Here is a 21390-nt window from a genome sequence, read left to right on the forward strand (position 1 = left end):
AATCTCTCTCAAGCTACTTTCTTGCTGTGTTTCCCCTTGCCGTTTTTGAAACTATTTCCAGGAGCACCACAATCTTCTCTCAGACTTCCTCTGCTATCAAGTTTTACTAGCCCTAGTGTTTGGAAAAACACATCTCCTGTATTCACTGGAGACATTGCTATAGTATTTGCTTGCAGATCAGTGGTTGTTCTAGATTAAAGATTTGGACCTCATGCTCTCTGCTCTGCCATCAGAGGTTGGCTCAGACCCATTGCAAGGGAAGAAGGAACTGTTTTCAGTCTGTGCTTTTGAAAGGGCATTTCATGGCAAGGTGTTAAAGTGGGAGGTGTAAGGGTAGAGTTGCCTTGAATGCAGTGAGGAATTTAAGGCACATGACGGAGGCTGGGACCAAAGGGCTTGTCATTGCAGATGAATGCAGGCTGGCCAAGAGCTTCCCATTTGTTCTTGTACCATTTTAAATGTCTTGCTCCTGCACATCTACAGCAGCATCAACATCAGCAGTGCTCTCTGCCACAAGCTCTTTCACACTGATCCTTTTGCTCATAAAACATTTCCTAGCATTAGCTGCAAAGCCTTCCCTCAGATCTCATCTCTTGTGATCCTGGCAGGAAGCTGCCATTTCACAATGGCCATGCCACCAGGCCAACTTGCTGATATTTATATCTCCTGGAATGGTACATGTGATGAAACACATCAGTGCTTGAAACAATCATACTCTCCCTGCCATCATCTTCCTGCTCTTTCCACCGACTGCTCCCTTGCCCCCAGTGAGACTGGGAATGCTGGCCTCTCTCCTAGCATTGCCATGGCTCCCATGTGGATTACTGTACAGGAGCAGGGAAATTACTAGGTACTCTGATGAGCTGGGGCAGAGGTGGTGGTTTGAGCACTGATTCAAATGCTCCCACAGTGGAAATAACATGAATCTAATTTGCAGTTCTCAGAGTTCTTCCCTTTCCTTCTCTTCCCCTTCTGTGATATTTTGTTTCTGTTGATAATTCTCTAAATGCTGCCTTTAACAAAACCACTGTCTCCAGTCCCTAATTTCAGCTTCAGCTTTCCTTAGAAATACACCCGTGTGGGATCCAGCACTCAGTGTCCCTCTCAGGGTTGTGTTTGCTCTCCCTTTCTGCCCAGGGCTCTCTGGTGGCCAGCACTCTGTGCTGTCTCTGGCCTGCAGCTCTTCTGCTGTTGAGTTCCATCATTTGACCACTCCATCTGGTGACTGGTCTCCATGTTCATCATGTAACCTCAAACTAAAGTCACTAGGAAAAATATGTATTTATTGTGCAGGGACCTGTAAGAATTTGATTTCAGGCTTTAATGTCTTGGTTATTGTATACTGTAAGGAAGATTGCTTAATATTTTCTAGAAAATTATGCAGTGTGGTGAATTTATTTTTTTTTTAGCTTGCGTCCAAGAACTATTTCAGATGTCTCAATAAAAGGTATCTTAAAAACAATAAGTCTTTTGTCAGTAGAGAGCTCAGTATTACAGGGTTCTGCATTCCCACTGAGCATTTTTAGCAGTCCATAAATTGAAAAAGGTTGAAGACCATTGTTGCAGTCAATTTGGCAAGTCCTTTTCTTTGAGTTGTTGCACTGCATAAATATTTTACTGTCCTGCCAAGAGCTGTTGTTCTGCCAGACATGTCATCATCTCAATGAATAATAGATCTGAGCTCCTGATCATTTTTGGTCTTAAAAGAACTTGGCGTTCCTGTGAAGCTGGGTAGATGTGCAGTTCCTGGTCCCAGGATCTAGAACTATTCTTGTTCTGTGATCACCACACTGATCTAGTCTTGCTGTAGGTTAGAGAGTGGTACCCTTGCCTTGTGCTCTGAATAGCTGGATCTGTTACATAATTAATAATTCCCAGCCATCAGGAAAGTGATAATGCTGTGAAGTGGGATAGAGATCTATAAACTTTTGGTAAGAAAAGCCTGACATGTTACTGTTTCAGTTGCACAATTGAGTTTATTCATCCTCAGTCCCATTGACTTTTACAATTATTTGATGCAACAGCAGTTACAGGGGAAGAGAAGAGACAACTTAGCATCAACTGCTTTTGGGTAAGAAGAGAATCCAGTTGTCATGGAAATAAGCAGGTGAGATGCCACCAGCTTCTAAAGATGGTAAGAAATACTGTAATTTCTGTAGAGCCATCTGCCACTCCTGTTACACACAGCTATTGCCTGAGTCCCTGCACTAAGCTCCATGAATAGTGCTTTACATTAGTTTAATTTAGAAAAAAACCTTGATCTGCTAATTGTTCAGGCCATGCAAGTGTTCTTTTCATTGATGGTAATTGTTGTGGAACTGCTGCAGAAGTGTGTGGCCTTTATTGCTAAAAACTCTCCTTCTCACAAAAGTCAGGATTTTGTACTTGTCAAGGAAGGCATTCAAGCAGGGAATTGGGCTGTGTTAAAACAGTTTCAAGTGCTGAAGTGGATAGGATAGTGCTTGAACAGATGTGATGAGATGGGTTTGAGAGCTGGGGTATTCTTCATCCATTTTACTAATTCCCCTGGGGGCATGGAAAAAGTATTTAGATTTTATCTCTTTTAAAAATGTCTCATATTTTCTGCTGGTTTAGTTTTCCTCAGCTTAAACAGTGACATGGGTTTGTCAGTTTTACATTCATCTTGTGGTTAAATGCAAGAAATGCGGTGTTGGGGACACCAAACCATGGAGCAATAATTAGAGAGTAAAAGTCAAACCTTTCAGACTTGTGTAAATAAGTCTTGAAGTCACTTTCATGTAACTACCAAAGTACATTTTTTTCATACAGATGGGGCATTGCAGTGTGGAGCACTCTCAACAGGGCAACACTTGTGGCAGTAATTTGAAATGCTTTATCTTAGGGAAGCTGATGGTCGTCTGTTCCCCAGGAGATGAGCTCTGGAACAGGACCCCAGGAAGACCTGTTTGTGCCTGTCTCGTGATTCATGACAGATTTTGTTGGAATGCAGGAGAAAAAAAAAAAGGAAAAGAGTGAACTAGATGTCTCTTCAGTGAGAGCCTCTTGGACTTGTCTCCTCATTTGTTTATTTTGTTGTGTATTTCTTGTGTCAGAGAAGTTCTCAAGGGAATTTACCATTCAGCATTTCATGCAGAGATTATCATAAATCCAAATATTTTTCTGCTTTGTGTACTTTATGGCAAAGCTCCCTGGAACTTAAATTCTTTTTGTTGTTGTTTTTGTTGTGTGTGACTTCAGTTCCATGAACTAATATTAGTTATACAGTGAGGAGACATCTATATATAAACACAGAGTTTTGTATGTTTCCATATATACTCATGTTTCTATATATAAGCAAAATCCTTTCATAGGAATATTTAAAAATACGTGTCACATTTTGTTGTGTATTTTATGGTGGGAAAGTGTAATCGGAAAAAATGCATTTAGATCTTGTGGGACAGTAAGGTAAAATAGCTACTTGTGTGAACTGGATCTTTTTTTAGATGCAGGCACTACAGAAATAGCCAAGTGATAGCCCCTCTGTGAACTCCAAATGCATTTCCTTTTGCCAGGGCTCACTGGCCTGTTTGTCTAACCCTTGTAAGGACAGGGATGCAGTGACTGTGGCCAGGCTCCTGGAAGGACTGGGACCTTCACAAATGAACCTGCTGGATGCTGAGATGCAGAGCACTAGATCATACACAGTCCATAATATTTAGACCAAATTTGTATTTGAGCTCTACTCAGAAATATGTGGTGTTTCAAATAAATTGTGCATTTTTAGTTGGGGTTTATATAATAATTTCTATTCATGGCTTTCTAGTAAATTTGTTTGGGTTTTGTTCTTTACTATTGTGAAGGAATGACAACCTCTTCCTGCAAGTGGAAATTAATGCAACGTTTTGAAGTTTGTTGTCTTCTGTCATTTGGAGGCTGGCATAGGGTCTGCACTGCTGCTGCTTTGAAGGAGGCTGCTTGGGGAGATTAGTGGAGGTTTTTTTGTCTGGTTGTTTTTATTTTGTTTGGTTGGGATTTTGTGTAGTTTATTTTTTATCAGTTGGTTGCTTATTTTTTCCTTACCTGCCTTAGTCCTCCATAGCTTCGAAAGCAATTGATTTATAAAAATCAGAAATACCATGTTTCTGTAAGTTTCATGAAAATGTGGTTTGTGGGTAAGAGAGGAGATTTTTCCTATTGCTCCCTCTGAGGTAGAGGGGAGAGCTCAGCCCTGACCTGTTCTGTGCAGGCAGCATCACCTGGCTCTAGCTGCATTTGTGCAGAGATCTTTCTTGAACAAACAGAAGATGCAGGAAGAAGCTCAAAAACTGCAGACCCTGAGAAAAGGTCTGGCTGGGAATCTTTAGTTTCCCAAACTCTCGTGCCCCAGTCCGTGGGTATTCTCCTGTGAACCACATACAGTGACAGACATCAGTTCTGCTATTGTTAATACTCTAGATAAATACTGTTGTTTATACTGTGGATTTAATTGCAGGTCCTCAGAGCCTAGTGGACTGGTTTTCTGGTTGGGGTTTGTGCTGCTGTGGTCTACCCAGAATGTTTGGATTTGCAAGCAGTCAGGGAAAATAACAGTGAAGCATGTGTATTGTATGTTGCGTGACCTAGTTGTCCATGACTCTTCTAGCAGAAGTTTGAGCTGTTTTACTTTAGCATTTATTGGGATGTAGAAGAATTCAGCCTAATCCTAGCTAAAAATAAACAAATGAAAGGCAGAAGTCACAGCAGTAGGACACTGTTTCTCTGAGGCCATTTCCATGCCCAGAGTGTTTTAGGGATGCTGGTATTGCATTCTTAGTGTGGGTACAGTTTTATGAGCAGAGCTGTACAGATTGCATGAGTTTTAATTCACCCTCTGCCTTCACAAGGGATGCTAAACTGCCCTGTGCCCGTGGGTTCAACCATGGTCACTGGGGTTGTCTCCATACCTAGTGGAGTTACACTTCACTGTAACTCTTGTGAGTGTTGCAGGAGTTGTTGAGTATAGCATGTGAATGGATCAAAGCTGTGTGTACCAGATGGTTCAGACACTTGTGGGCCCTTGCTGTCCTGAGACACCTGGATGCAATGCTATTACATGGTGTTAGTATAAGAGTGTGAGAGCTTAGACAGCTCTATCTAAGTATCAGGCTTGGGCAAAATCAAAGAAATGCTCTAACGCACACTTTTAGAAACAAAGGTGAACAGTGTTAAAAAGACAGAGGAGATCTGTCCCTTGCCAGAGGAGATTAAATGAAAAAGTGTTCTGCTTAGATCAATATCCCCATTCCCTATGAGACATTATGCCACAAAGCTTGTTCTGGAGCAAAACTGTCAAACAGTCTCAGAAGTCAGGGATATTAAAGCTGGTATTTAGGTTATTTGTGAGCAAATACATGCAGATTAGTTTTTGATGGGACTAAAATAATGATAAAGACTTCTGCAGAATAATAAAGAAAATAGGGTTATCTCTACTATATCTTCCCTGATCTAAGCATTATGAAAGAAATACTATTCTCACAGAATTCCTGTTATGTTGCTAAAATATTACAGCTCTTCGCTTCATGTAAATATTTGACAAGGAGAATTTGAATAATATTGTCATGTAGGCGTGAGTCACATGTCATCCCATGTCATCAATACCCAGCAGCTGGAAAACTGTTGAGCAGTCCTGACTTAGTCTTCTGGAGCAAAGGAACTCTTCATCACAGCAAAAATAGCAAGTGGCAAGTTCACAAATTCAGATTAATCCCTTAAGACTCCTTTTGCTCCTCTTCATTTATCTCTGCTGTCTTCTTGCTCAGGGACAAGGCTCTTGCTTCATCTTATCTCCAGTTCTCTGCAGTGGCTGTTGCTGATGGAGCAGGGCTTTGCTGTCTTATCTGAGAGGTTTCCTTCTTCCTTCAAGAGCTCTGGACAAACTCAGCCTACCAGAGGGGTATGCTGGATGGCCCAAAAACCCACTAATTAGATTGTTGTTCACAAATGGAAACTTTAAGTGTCAAGTCAGTAATTAAAGATATTAATAGCATAATTGCAGTGGAGATTGATCTTTGAAGTTCCCATTTCTAAAGTCTGACCCAGTAGTGCCATTTTCCAGAAATTAATCTTGTCTTGTGTGGCTGAAAAGTTGTTGTATTACTAATTCATTTGAAAATCTTACATTTATGGGTATTGATAACTCCTAAGAGCAAAGCCAGGCAATTTACACTTGTACTTGGAAAAAAGTAAGAATGCATTCAAATGTACCATCAGAATTGTCATTCTTTCAAACAAGGCAGTTTTCTATAATCTTTCCTTTTCCTGGGAATGTTGAACCAGTTCTTTTGGCTTCTTTGCATGATGGGCTTTAAAAGTAACACAAGATCTACTTTAATCCTTAGCAAAATGCAAAATTAGGGGTTTTCCCCTTCTCTATATATTATTGTATTATTATTTTGCAAAAAACCTCCAGTTCACAGGCATTTGGATATCCGTGATGCCCAGTTCTGAAATCACAGGTGCTCTTCTGTCCTTTTGCTTTGGTGTCAAACAATTCCAAGATGCCTTTGGGTGGTTTAAATTACATCCTCACTCCCTCATATCCACAACAGTTGCTGTGTACATGTTCTTGATGAAGAGGCATGGATCTGGATCCAGCTGTGATCTGTGTCATTAGCTAAAATTGCACCAAAGCCAAGTGAAAATGTGACCTATGAAAGTTCAAATCGGTGTGGCTCCTGTGAAGTTCTTGGTTCTGTAACTTTGGGTGTGTCTTGGCACTTCTCTGCACTTAGGTGTGCCATACCTTTGTGGTGAAAGTGACAAAAGAGTCCCTTTCCAGCCAGAGGCTATTCCCCCTGCCCCTTGGATTTGCTGGCAGTGTGAAGCACAGTTTTGTAGCAGCTCTTCCTGCACTGCTGCCCCCCCTGACCTGACCCAAACCAAGAGGCAGTGGGAAGGGTGGCTGTTTCTTGTGCCTGCAGATCGCTGCAGTGTCCTTGTGCTGCGCTGCGCGGCTCGGGAGCTGCTCTGGAATGGCCCTGTGAGAATCCCTGCGCCGTGTTGCGCTCCAGAGAAACAAATGTGCAGTGTCAGAGCTCACGTGGCCCCGATCCTGCGCTGGTGCAAAGTCAAGGTCACTGGCACTGGTTGTGTTTATCCCACAGCTCCGGGCGCTGTGGCACTGCACACACCTGAGTGCTCTCGGGCTTGTACAGACCCGGCTGGATGAAGGTGGTGTCACCAATTTAGAAAGTTAACAGGGTAGCTTTTTGTTAATCTTCCTCCAGCTTCTGCCACAGTATAAAATTTGAAAGCTTGAAAAATCTGATGGCGCCATCGACCAGGCTGGGTTTGGAGCTGCTGGAATTGCAAACTGCATGTGATATAAATGGCCTGAAGTAAAACAAGTCATTAAAATAGAATATTAATGAACTAAGATGCTGGTAACACAAGAACCTTTTTAAATTTATATCCTAAATAGTGAACTAAAAGTAAACTATAGCAGCTGATGATGATAATAATAATAAAAAAGGAGTATATCCAGCCTCCAATTCCTTTCAGGACCCACAGTCTCAAGATACTGCTCTTCCTTTGCAGCTCATGCTCTTTGCTCTCAGCACGGTTTAGGTCCTTATGTAAGTATGCTGGCCTCAGCTAACCTTCTCCCAATGTCCAAACATGTTTCTGTTGTGCCTTCTAGTACTTTACCTTTGTCGGATTTAAAATCCCATGGTGTAGATGCCAAAATCTAGAACTCCCTGAATTAAACCCAGTCTGTTCTAGGAATTGAGGGAGGCAGGATTAGAGGACGGATTAGATCAGTAGAATTTTTGGCTGCAGTGATACAGAACAAGGCTGTTGTTCCTGTTGGTGTTGTGTTTTGGTTACCTGAACATCAAAGTCATCCAAGTTCATTGTTGTTTTGGATTGAGTTCTATTTTTGTTGCTCATAAACATACATCTCTTGATGCTCTTGTGTTCATTTAGTGGATTAACTCTTGGTTTGTGGTAGCAGCCTGTTGGAGTGGAAGAGACTAAGGAGGTGACAGTTTGTCTCCTGAACCCTTATAAAGGGCTCAAGAAATTGTCCCCCCTAGGGCAGGGAAGGTGGAGGTAGTTGGGGACAAGTCACAGCAGCAATGCAAAGCTGCAGGAGGAGATGCTGAACAGACCATGGCAGACATGGGATTGCTGTGGATCCCAGGCTGAAGGGCACATCTCTCAAAGGATCCAGCATCCAGCCAGGCCCCACCGATGCCAGGATCCAGAGCCTCTTCTCTCCATCTGAGGTCTGGGGAGGACCCGCAGCTGGAGCTCAGCAAACCCAAGGTTTTCACTCCCTCTGCTGGCGGCACTTCTGCCGGCCGGTGCCTGCTCCTCATCCCTGAAGGAATGCTGAAATCAGTGGGACAATCTTGAACAAACAGGGAAGTCATAAAATTAGTATGGCTCCTTTTTAGGGTGTTTAAACACTAAAAAAATTCCATGTTGATCATGCTGTGGAGGTGCGAGTCAGTAAGGAGGTGCATTTCTTACACTTCTTTCCAAAAGGTCATTACTTGCCTTGGGAAGTGGAGGCACAGGGGAAATCACATCAGAGTAAGTCACACTTCAGTATCTTTTGAATCCAATGCGGAAGACTTGAACCATGACCAAGAATGACTTCAATATTCTGTTTGCTTGCCTTAAATTTTATCTGAACTTTTTTGTTCCATGTCAGTCCAAATAGTCCTAGGCCTCTCTCCAGATTCAGTATTTTCTCTTCTTGTTGCCACATCTTCTCTCAACTTCAGTTTGCTGCACTTCTGAAGAGTTTCCTTAATTTTGCTTTTAAACTTCCACCCTGTTTCTCATCTCAATCCACCAGTGTCCTGGTGTCACAACCTTTTACTCAGGTTAGAGCCTCGGACAGGTGTCCAAAAATACTCTTGTTTTGGGAGAGATTTCTTTCTCAAGTATTAGGATTTCCTTCTCTTCCTCTCCTGTTTCAGATCCAGTGGATACTCCTCTAAGACAGAAAAATGCTTCCAGTTCTGGGAAGCAGCTCATGTTTGTTCATTTACTAGGCTGAACTCAGAGTTCTGGCCAGCACTGAGAGCAGCCGAGCTAGCGGTGTGCATTTTTACATCCTCGTGGACCCTGGTTGCTGTTAACCCCAGCCATATTCAGCACAAATTCCCTACTGCAAAAGCACTGCCTGACTGGGAAGCTCTGCTATGCTGTTCATGGCAAGGGAGTCATTAGCAATGTTCAAAGAGTTTCTGAAACTCTTTCTCTCCCCTTTTCAATTTCATTCATGATGCCTGCCTACACCTTTTAATAGCTTTCCCTAAATATTTTCACATTTGATTCTTCCCTAAGATTTCTGCTTTGGTATCAGAGGTCTGAGTTGAAATTATGTTTTTCCCTTACACTCAAGTTATTTCTGGTTCCCAGCTAATTTATTTTACTGCTGTACCTGTGGAGACTTCCCAGCTTCTGATCCGAGTTGGTTGCCAGGTTTTGTTCAGTTGCAGGTAAAGCTGCAGCTTTCTAGAGCTGTGCTCTCACATTTAAAAGCAGCAGCAAAGCAAATGAAGTTTGTCAGTGTGTGTCTCACCAAGGTCCTGCAGAAGGGACTGAAGGGAAGGCAGCAGCAGTTGGGTTGGAGTGCCTACACCGGCTGGTAGGCTGGTGTAGATGGAAAATGTTAGCTCATCACTTCTCTTCCATCTGCCACAGGGCACTGGAGAATTACTGAGTCCTTTCTAGGAGCTTTGTCCAGTCAAGATTTCAAAGTTGCAAGTAAATGAGCTTCTGTCGTTTCCCTTGGGAAAGTATTCCTACAAATACAATTCACTGTCAGGAAGTCATTCTGAAACTCTCCCTGATTTTTGCTTTTTTTGGTGTCCTCCCACTAAATGGACTTTAACACAAAGAGTCTATTTAAAGTGCTACTTTTTTATTTTCCTGTGAAGGCTGCTGTGGTTTCTGGTTAATGTTTGTACGAGCCTGAGCTCTGTGGTTTAAAGGAGAATCACTGTATTCCCAATGGTTGTGCTGATACTTTCACTCATTTCCTTTGAGGGTCTGGATGTTTTTCATGTGGCTGTATTAAATGAATGCTAGTTATCAGATTCCCTTCCCAAATATATATTAAAGATTATATGTTTTGCTGCTGAAAAGAGCAGGATGTAAAAAGTCTTGTCTAAACCTAGATTATGTTTTTACAGAAGTTTTGGGTTTCTCTTGATTCTGTGAATGGTGTTCTGTTATGAACCCAAAAACAGTGTGCACCAGTTTGTGTGTGTGTGTGTGTGTGTTTGGACAAAGTAGTAGTCTGATTGCCCCATTGAAAAGAATCAAAGTGAAAAAGCAAACAGCATGAATGCAAATTTCTGCTAATAGTAAGGAGATTTAATGTCCTTGAACTGTAGTGCAGAAAAGAAATTTAGGAAAACACTTTTTACTTTGATATAATTGCTTTCAAGCCAGGGCTCCTCCAGGGGGAGTTATTTTTAATGGGTAAATTATACAACACATTTTAAAATTGATTGTTTGGAATAATGTTTGTTGAACCTGTGAATCTCACTGACAGACCAGTGTTTACCTTTGTACAAATCAGTCGAAACAAAAACAGTCCCATAAGATTAAACAGGGAGAATTTTCAGAAATACAGATTGTTAGTTAGCAAATTCAAGGGCAGCTAAACACCACATGGGATTTTTCTCCATGTCATTGGAGGCATATTAAACAGACTATGGCTTAATGTTCCAGGGCACTAACCAACAGCAAACAGACTCAGATTACTGGTTTTAACAAAAATGGACTAGCCTGATTCTTGTTTTACCACAAACTGACTTAACAAGAATCTTCTGTTTTATAAATGTCTACCACAGCTTTGATTTTTCTTTTTATTTTTTTTAAAGGAAACCAGGGGCCTTTAGTAACTTCTGCTGCTTGCAGGGGGGAAATAACACCTGCAAATCTTTCCAGTTACTGAGTTCCTAAATCTCCTTTGGCAGAAATAGAGGCATTTCAAGTTGCTTTCTCATAGTGTAAGCTTATACACATCACTGCAGCTGGTAGCTCACTGCTCAGAGCCCCTAAATTGCACCTTTGCTGTTGGATCATTCATTCCTGGGAACCTGTGTTTGCTCTAAAGCTATGGCAGCAGTATTGTAATTTTCTGAAGCATAGTCTGGCTAGTAGTATCATTTTGTTATTACATTTGGTCACATACAAGGCCAGATTGGGGCATTCCAGATCAGTAAAACTTGCTGTCTTTATATATCCTTATGTACTGAAAGTTTTGCAGTTTTTTTAAAAATTCAGGAATGAAAATTCAGCAATGAAGTTTGGCCTGGGAGTTCAGTCAGACTTCCCTCCAAAGTCTCTTAAAATCACTGGATAACTTAGGAAGGGACTTCTGGAGGTCATCTGGTCCAACTCCCTCTTTGGAGTGGGCCAACTTTGAAGCTGGCTCAGGTCACTGAGTTTTGAATCCCTCCAAAGATGGAAATTTCACCAGCTCTCTGACCCCTGTTCCAGTGTTTGACCACCCTTGTGAGGAACAAGGTTTCATTATTTAACGAGAGTCTCCATGTTTGAAATTTGTGTTTGACTCTTGTCCCATCAGTATCTAGCTCAAAGGACTCTAGTTTTGTGTTCTCTGTAGCCTGCTGTGAGGTACAGAAAGACATCTAAAGTCCTTTCTTTCAGCCTTTTCTTTGTGAGACTCAACCAGTGCATGGGCTGGAGCCCGTGACCTTGTGCATCATGGGCTCCAGCCCCAGCCCTTCTTAGGATCCATTCACCAAATGTTTCAGTTCCTTGATGTCTTTCTTGTACTGGAGAACCCCAAACTGAATGCCAGAGCTGCAGGTGTGGTTTCACAGGTGTCAGATAGAGAGGAATAATGAATTCCCTTGACGTGCCCTGCACGTGTGCTGAGGTCAGCACACAGTTCCTTTCCATGGCTGCAGGACACGCTGCTGACTCCTGTGGTGTGTTCACCCAGCCAGTCAGTCCCCAGTGCCAGCACATGGGGTTGTTTTGTACCAGGTTTGTGGCTTTGCATGTGCATTTATTGAACTCCACAATGTGTCTGTCATCCCGTTTCTTCTGCATGTGTGCCTATGGGGAAGTGCAATGTGAGAGTGGGGTGGGTACAGCTCCATCCAAATGGCAAAACCCTTCATGGAGTCAACATCCTGTGAGTGACCACAGCAGATCTTGAAGAGATGTTTTCACCTCTGGTTTGAACTCCATGACAGTATTCTTGAGGTCCTTGCTCTAGATGTATAAATGCCTCAGGATCAAAGGGAGAATTTTCCACCACTATGTATTTCTCAAGAAATTGTCATAGTACAGTAAGAGAATGAGTATTTCAGGCATTTCTTTCTTCCAGTTCTGTTCTGTGTGGTCAGTAAATCACATGGACTCCCAGGAGCTCATTCTAGGTTCACTTACTCATGTGGATTTAACTAAGCATCTTCCTGTTTCCTAATTAGCTTAATAAATTCATCAGAAGTTCTACAGAGCAAAATCTAAGCTGAGCGGCAGGGTTTTAAGCAGTGGGAAGAGACTGGATTTATGTTTACCAAAACTGCTTGTGCTTTAGTTGCCTGTGAAGGTAACAGATTAACATTTGTCACAGCTGGTTGTGTACAGGTATCAGCCCCACGCAGGCCCTTGGTGGTGTCACTGACTGTCACTGTACTGGGGGGAAACTGAGGCAGAAAGCAAACACTGCCTGTGCCCACAGAGGAGTTGTGGGTCACACATCATTTGTGCCTTTATTGTCAGAACTGGCAGGTTTGCAGAGCTGCCTACTTGCTAAATCTCATTGTGTCAACACTTAAAGCAAGGGATTAAAGAGGCATTAATGTCATCTACGAAGTGTGGTTAGAAACTGTGGCCAGAAAATCGGTGAGGTATGGAACTTTCCATACACCTGCTCTCTCTGTGTAATTTATGTCCTGCTCTCAAAGCCCTAGGAATATTATATGCAGTCCAGATTTTCATACCTGCTGGATGTTTACTTTATTCAGCTCCTTACTGGATATGTACTGTAAGTCTTTAGCAGTGGAAAATACAAGCTGAAACCATTCTTTTTCAATTTAATAAAATAGTATGACAATTGTCAGTGGCCTGATAAAGTCTTTGAATAAAGCTGTAGCCAATTTCTGTTTCAAACACTCAGAGGAGTCATTATTTTACTTACAGGCCACTTTTACAGTTGAGCACATGCTGTGTTGTGCTCTTTTACTGTGTATAAAGAGGCCTTTGCGCTCCTAGTGTTTCCTTTAGCTTTTTGTGTCTTGATTACTTCCATACGTGCGGGGTATTTTGCAGTCTTCAGTGGTGAGAGGGCAGCCAGTCTGGGAATGCATCTTCATAACATCTCCGTCACCACCTCTGATGTGTGTTCCACTGTCTAGTGATTTTTTGCAAATTATTGGATCTGGGTCAAAACTATCTTGCAAAGACACACGAAATGTAATTTTCAGATCTGGTCTGTCTCATCAAGTAATTTCATGAGCTTTGGAACCAGAAAGGAAGGAGAAAACTCGGGAGCAAAAGGCAGCCTTTTAGGGGCAGCTTATTAAATTGGCTTAAATTCATCTGACCCCAGCTAAGTGTTGGGTTGATGAAAGCCTGGAACAGGAAAATTTGACAATCAGGAGGGAGGAAAGGTTAGTGTCACTGTGTATGTGGAAAATTTATCTCTTCTCAGCAGATAAATTCTCTGTAACATGTAGTTTATTAGTAATGAGGGTAGAACTGAATATCAATGCTACCCACCAAAATCCAGTGATGATAACAAGTTTCAGTGGTCTTGATACTTTGAATGATAAGTAAAAAACCCTTAAAAATGGACATTATGGCAAGGCCAGGAAAAAAGTGTTTTTCATCGCAGAAAGTACAAAATGCCTGATGCCTCTCCATAACTCCTGTCTCACCAGCTCACTCTGCTTAAGAGAGCAGCAGCTGGTACAGGTTTTGGTCACTCATCTCACATTAGGTGCTGTTGCTTGGATCAGAGTCCTGCAGCTGCTCAGATGGGGAGAACATAACATATTTTAGTGATGCTGAATTCTTGGTGGCATCCACTCTGCTGGGAAGGGCATGCAACTTGTTTTGTGGATGAAACTTGTGCACAACTTCCTTTGTATTCCAACCCCTCAGGTCCTTCCCCAGTCCCATTTTCATAAATCTCTGACGTTGCTTGTAGATGTGTCCAGGACTCCATTGTTAGGAAGATTGTTCTTTTCAAAATTTCAAATTTCATCACCTAATTCAGCATTGTCATAGGCAGTGCAGAAGTGGAGGAAAAGGCTGATGATTTTGATCCAAGCTGAAACATGAGTTGATAACATTGTCTCTTGGTGTTTTTGTTTGGCTGGTTTGGTTTGTTTTTTTAATTTAAATCACTTGAACAGACTTTACCACTTACTAATATGTGAGAACAGATATCCTGAGGTATTAGCACCTGAATAAGCATGTGCTAATGAGCTGCTGTAGTCTGTGATAGAAACAGTTCTTGAAGGAACTGTGTCTTTTGACTTGAAAGTAAATATACTAATATCTGAGCAGGCACTGGGAAATAAATTAAAATATTTGTTTTTTCTGTGGTGTTGTTTTTTTTTTTTCCTGCAGTTCTTATTTAACATTGTTATGTTGAAAGGATATAATTGGAGTAATATATTATGGGAGAATTGCAGTAATAATAGTGCTCAAATCTTTCATGTTTTTATGAAGTCACTTTAATGCTGCTCATTGAGCAATAGAAAGAGCTGAAAGTCTTGCCAGGAATGCAGAGAAATAAAACCCATAAAACCTGGCACAGTGAAAGTCTTTCAGTACAATATGAATGTTGATACTTTAAAAATCACAAATCATCTTTCTATTAATTTGCTGTAGAATAAGGTCTCCTCAAGATAAGACTCAGCAGTGCTGTGTAGTTGGTATTTAAAGTATGTCCATCTGCATCTAAACGAGTAGCTCCAAGACAATCAGATTATGCAGTAGTTACTTTGGTGAGAATATCGCCTAAGTGGAATGGAAACTTCATTTTGAGTCTAATATTAGACCCTGCTTTGGAAAATTCCTTTTAAATGATCACAAGCTGGGAATAGCAAAAGAATTTAACTTTCGACAGACAGCATTCACCAAGAATTTGTTTTTAACTGCTTATGTTGGGTCCCTGGGAAAGCAGATGTGAAAAACTTACCAAAGTGAATTGACTTGACCTGATGCAATGTTTATATCAGTAGTTGATAAGTTTTCCTCCCTCGTCTAATTTGTCCGGGATATTTTCATTCTTTAAGCATGAGTAAGTCTGGGTTGGAATAGTTTGAATGCTTGTTAGTCTAATAATCTGAATCCTAAAACAGGCAGACATTATTGCCTATAAAGGGGTCTAAGGAAAGTTGAACTATTTTGGTTGTCTTCCACAGTTGGGGATAAGTATAATTTTTGAGACCAGCAAAGGAGAGTGGGAGATGCTGTTTCTTAACTCCTGATAGCTCAGGAAGCATATGGATGTCTGTGAATTTGTACTGCAAAATGCCATTTACTTTTGGTGGACCCTTTGAATGAATGCTGTTATTTATGCAGCTTTACAAAGGACTGGTTTTCAATGGTAGCTGGAGAAACTGGCAACCAGAGGTATCAAGGCCAGTTTGAAGGGTCATGATGATTATATTCTTACCATCATCATTGCTATGGCAGAAAGGACTTTAAGAATTCACTGTGAATGATGCACAGCTCAGGCATCTTTAGAACTACTGCTAAATATCTTCTTTGATTTTATCTTTGTTGATCAGACAGTTGCTTTGAATATTTTAATTAATTAAATCCTAAGTAACATGTCATCGCCATATATGGGGAATAGGTAAATAAATTATTTTTGAGGAAGAGAGGGGAAAAAGAGGAGCTGATGGATGGGGCTGACTTCTCTCTAGCTCTATCCTGTCCCTGTGTTTCTGTGGTTTGGTCATTGTTGCTGTTTTTTCCAGGCTTGAGGAAAACATCCATGGGATCTCACTGCAAGGAGGGCTCCAGCCTGGCCTTTCTCTGCCAATGCATGAGACAAGAAGCAGAACAACAAGATAATATGATGAATTCAGTGCCAGGGTGACAGTTTTGTTGGGAAAGACGTTAGAACAAGAACACTAATCTCTTTAGCTCCCCTTTAGGGCATAAGGTGGATTTATGTGATGCAGCAATGTGTATCTCATACAGAAATCAGGTTATGATTTTAAGTATCTGTTAAACTTTGCCCCTTTTTTCATAAAGCCTGACACCAACCTTTTTGTCTTTTTATTTATACCTGTATGTCTCTAGTTCTGCTATAATTTCATCATTCAGAAGTTTCTAAAATGTCTAAATTGCTGATCTGTCTCCTTGCAGGCAAGTCTCACCTGGCTATAGTGCAAAGAGTAAACAATGAAGGAGAAGGGGACCCTTTTTATGAAGTTCTGGGAATTGTCACTTTAGAAGATGTGATTGAAGAGATCATCAAGTCTGAAATTCTGGATGAAACAGATCTATACAGTGAGTAGAAATATTTGCAGTTTGTTTACAGATGAGAAGAAGGACTCCATCCAGCAGCAATTGTATTTATAGTTGTGTTTTGTGAGATGTTGCTAATTTAAAATCTCAGTAGTCAAATTGTTGAGGAAGTTTCCTTAACAAAATGACCTGCAGATCCCTCAGATGGTCAAAGTAATTTTTGTTTTTGCAGCATGGGAACCTCACTCCTTTAGGCTGTGTTAATTCAGAAGTGGGACAAGTTTCTTTATTTGATCCTTTTATCAGGAAGGTTTCCATCTGCAACAATGATCTCCCACATTTTCTCCTATTGTCACTCTGCCTCAAGGGCCTGCAGTCAATGTACTGCCATACTTCAGCAAGAGGCAGGCAAATACCATGCCTCAAGGAAGAGGAATGGAGTCTCTTTAGAATATCTGTCACTCATTGAGAAATCTTGAGAATGGGAAGTCTTCCCCAGGGCTGAAAACCAGCCTGTCCTAAATGCCTTCTCTTCTTGTCACTCAGCACAGTTCCTTCCTTCTTTGTGGTAATGTCTGTTGAAGGAGATGATGCTGCAGGTCAGCCATTGCCTGGAACTTGAGAGATCTGGACCCTTTACTTTCCCAGACTAAAGCTTGGCCAGTTACCTAAAGTGTCTGCTTCTCCCCCCATCTGCACAACCTGGCCTGTGCATACAGGACTTCCTGTCAGTCATTCTTCATCTGTCTTATCTGTGCTTTGATCACTTGTTGGCAGATGCTGTTTCTCACTACATGTTTGCATGCAGCACAAGGATGTCTCCAGATTCTATTATAGTAGAAATAATAATTTTAAGTATCTTTAACACTGTTCAGCTGTCCTTTGCTTTCTTTCTCTTTCCTCATGGAAGGAATTTGTTTCTACAGCTTTTGTTCAGGCCAACCTAAGCATCTTCTGTCCTCCCTCCAAGCCAAATGCCCAATGAGCACTTTATACTGTGGGAGAGACTTATTTGTTTTTGCCTGAAATGCTTTCTGTACCTAGTTAATATTTTATCAGTATTTATGTGCCCAAATGATCATGTAAATCACAGTTGTGTTTCACCGTGTGCTGAACAGTCTCATTACTGTGTAAATCACAGAAGTCCAGTTAGTATTGATTCCTTTTCATACCTTCACAAATGAATTGTTTGGCTTATCAGTTACCATGTAATGCTTTTGCAGGCTGAATTCAAACTTCCTTTTATACTCCAAAAAGATCTTACTTACTTTTATCTACCTTTGAGATATTTGCATGTGTGTATGAGGGAAGACACTGCTAATGCTTTCAATTTCCCCCCCTGCCTTGTTTGTTAAGAGAAAACACATAGATCATGCTGTGTTGTTCTTCAGGACAAAAAAAGCTCTGCCCATTAATAGCATGTTGGAGGCCAAGGAAATGAGAATTTAATTTTAATTGTACTACCTGAAGGCTTCCTATATTAACAAAATAGAGTTGGTGAACAGTGAGTTCACTTGAAACTCTCATTCCTGGGATAATTTTTTACTATCAAAAATTCCTCATTCAGAACAGGAAGAAAACTTCCTAGGCTTCCTGGAGGATGCAGGAAATTTTGGTGGGTGACTCCTGCTAAGTACCATGAAGAACTTCTAATTTCTTTATGAAGCACTGGACATCATTCCACTGTTTAGACTGAAGGATACTATAGCAGTAAGGGAGAGAGCAGAAATCCCAAGAACCTGTGTGGATCACAGAAAATGTGAGAGGGTTTGGACTTGGGTAGCCAACTTCCAGTTGGTTTGGTAATGAGAGCATGTATGAGAACTTGGGTTTACTGAAAGCATTTTATTGTCCATGATATGTTAAGGCAGGTTATTTTTGGTGTTGATATCACAGTATCACTGTTAGTAACCCCACCTCTGATTCTGTTCATTATTGTAGTAGTCTGTCTTGCTCAGCTCAGAACAAGTCAGCTTGAAACCCTTGGACTGATTTGCTCTGTACTAGGTGTTTACTTTAAAAAAGAGCTTTTGAAAAAATTTGGCAGTATTGTTACACTTTGTTCTGAAGTTTTAGAATTGTTTTGTTTTGCTTTGATGGAAACTTGAAATTCGATGAAATGGCTGACCTTGATGTTGGAGCTGTGCCTTTCTGTTGTTTCCATGAAAAAACATTTGAACTGTATTAAGGTGGAAGGAATAGTATATTTACAGTTTTTGCTGAAAACTGTTCTCATTGCTGAACTCTGCAGCTGAATTTCTGTAGGGGTCCAAATTAATGTGTGGTATGTCTTCATGTGGTTCTGTTGTGCCGTGGCTTGCAGAGATGCTGGGAGCAGGAAAAATTATTAAATATGTCTGACTCGTCAAGATCAGGGTAGACTGAGTACTTCTGAGAATGAAACTTTGTACTGGGGATGCTGGAGGGGTGGAGAGATGATGTTTCTGTCATGACACATGACACATTCCAGGCCATGTCGTGATGAAGAGCTGCCAGTGTGTTTGGCTCTTAGTACTGGAAAGTTGTAGCATTTTTTCATGGTTGGCACACTACAGGAATGTGTCCTGTGCTGCCATGACTCTAACCATGATGGGAGAGCATTTCTCAACTTTCTCAGAGGCCCAAGGAAGAAAGCTGTATGTTCTGTGTTAGACTGCACAGACTGCTTGTTCATTTTTCCAGTCCAGGTTTGACTGGTGGCTTAGCTCTTTCTGCTTGAAGATTAATTTCATCATCTCTTTGTCTTGTCTGGAGCTCACTGCAGATGTCTTCTCTGTCCTAAAGACAAAAAGCACAGGAGGAGAACAAGGATTTTCCCCAGCAATTGCCTGAGTGCATTTGCAGTGCCTGTTAACTTGCCTGCCTCTCCAACTGGATGGGTGATCTGAGGTTTGAACTGCCTGTTCTGTAGCTGTCTCCAGTCCAAGCAGGCTCCTTCAAGGAAATTTATGCAATAATTCATCATGTTATGCATCAAGCATCAAAGTCTAGGATTATTACAAGAGATATCACAATCTAAATTTTGTTTTGACCACTCATTGTCTGGAGTTCTCTACTTCAGCCCAGAGTTCATGGTCAGGCTTGTTGCTTATGAAGGAGAAGTCTAAATACTCCCAGAACCTACTGAAGATGTTTGCAATATTTGTTAATTTCTCAGCAGAAGCTGTAGTGAGAGTATCCCTTATGCATCTCATTGTTCATGTTGCAGAAGCAAACAGCATTCAGCTCTCTGTAAGCAGAGATCTCTTCAGCATGCCAAGAGAACTTCAGTGCCCGCATCTCCATCTCACTTACCGGAGAAAGGACAGACAGGAAATACCTGCTTCAGATTCAGTTACATTGGTCACAATCCAGTCCTTGGTTCTCATGTCTTAAAAGAAGCTCAAAAGTTGTTTGGATAGCAAAGAACAATTTGAGATCATCCCTTGCAAAAATAAGCCGAGATAATGCTAGTGCCAATAATGCTTAAGCCATGTGGCTCTGCTATAACCATGTAAAGTTTTTCTTGAGGGAAGATTTTTGGATAAGGTGCCAAGGAAAAAAAAAATAGGAGGAATTGAAATTGTCCATCATTTGAGTTAGAGCCTAGGTCTTTTACCTTGATGAGTGTTATGGACAGAAAGATTTAAGGCATCTTCCCACTGTGTGATGCTGGTCTTGTTTTCAGGTACCAGTAGTGCAGTGTGAAGCCTGCAGTGTTACAGCTCTTTCAAAGGAAAAGCACAGAGATATTTCCCTGTCCCAGGGCAAACACTTGTACTTGTGATTTTTGCCTCCCTAAAGAGAGCAGTGATAGAGCTCCTTGTGAGAAAACACCTCAGATACAGTGCTTCAAAAATAACATTCTCTGAGCTTTTCAGAAAAAAGCAGTTTTTAGTCTTCTTATCTCTTACAAGAGGTAGGACCTAGTGAGAGCTTCTAGGCAACTTTTTCGCTATTAATTTTCCATTGCTTTGGTATGCATCTTTCCTTTAACTGCAAGTACAGATAAGGTCTGTCTCAAGCTATATTCCTAAGGCAGGGATTGTTTTTAGTCTGTAGCCACTCCCTTCAGTGGTTTCTATTCCTGCTTTTGGAAGAGAAACTGCAGTCCCTGATGTAGTCCAAGTCTTGTGTAAAGCACTACTAGGGTAAGAGGCTTTTGCTTTCAAAGAAGAAAAAGGGCATGGGTCATCATTGTTCTCCATGTGCCTGGGAACAAGTATCTCAGACTTTCTGATTTGCACTGCTCACAGAATACACTTGAGATATCTCAAGAGGGTAAATTTCAGTCAGCACAGCATTGCTTTTGAGTCTGTGATAGTCCTGGAGTGGAGGGGAGTTCTGGAGCTTCCTGGGAAGCTGAGGATCTCGAGGTACTCATGTCTAAAAGACTGGGTGACTTGGGAAAACCTAGAAGCCTGTAAATTACCAGTTTTGTGCATTTCCAAGCCTCAAACTCAGCCACTCTGAGCCTTATGTAGTCTGTAGCATATAAGGGTTGTAAAAGGCTCGAGATCTCAGTGGCTTCCAGTGCATCACTTTAATCATCTTTGCATGTATAACTCAAAATCTGAGCAAGCACCTGGAAGTAAGTACAGTTTCACAGTGTCAGCTTCACCTGGCCTATCCTGTGCCATGAATCAATGTGCCAGAGCTGCCTGCAGTCCCTCAGAAGCCCAGTCATTTTACACCAGTTGACTGAGGGGCTGATAGACAGGGAGCTGCAGTATTCTTAGGATCTTGCCCCTGAAAGGCCCTAGAACCTGAGCTGTGTCTCGTCTCTGAGGGGCTCGCAGGAATTGCCTCAACACTTGGGTTTCCTGCACTCTGTGGAGCCCAGAGCTGTCTGACAGCATTCTGCTGCTTACAGCCACTGCCACCCTACAGGTGGTGTCGCCAGAGAGGAGCAGCACCCTGCCATCTGAGCAGAGACCTCTTCTCTCTGGAATTGATGTATACCATACCCCAGCA

General features: G+C 41.5%; 1 protein-coding gene across 5 annotated transcripts in view; it reads left to right on the forward strand.

Annotated features, from left to right (window-relative positions):
• Positions 1 to 21390, forward strand: part of CNNM2 (cyclin and CBS domain divalent metal cation transport mediator 2) — a 117599-nt gene that overhangs the window by 73789 nt on the left and 22420 nt on the right. For all 5 annotated transcript variants that reach the window (XR_010367520.1, XR_010367521.1, XR_010367522.1 and 2 more), the window contains exon 2: positions 16336 to 16479. Coding sequence is in view for 2 of the 5 variants with exons in the window: in XM_064431182.1 (XP_064287252.1) it covers positions 16336 to 16479 (144 nt within the window). In the remaining 3 variants the exon portion in view is untranslated. The remainder of the gene's footprint in view (positions 1 to 16335; positions 16480 to 21390) is intronic.

Source organism: Passer domesticus, chromosome 8 (genome assembly GCF_036417665.1).
Source record: "Passer domesticus isolate bPasDom1 chromosome 8, bPasDom1.hap1, whole genome shotgun sequence".
NCBI classification, from domain to species: Eukaryota; Metazoa; Chordata; class Aves; order Passeriformes; family Passeridae; genus Passer; species Passer domesticus.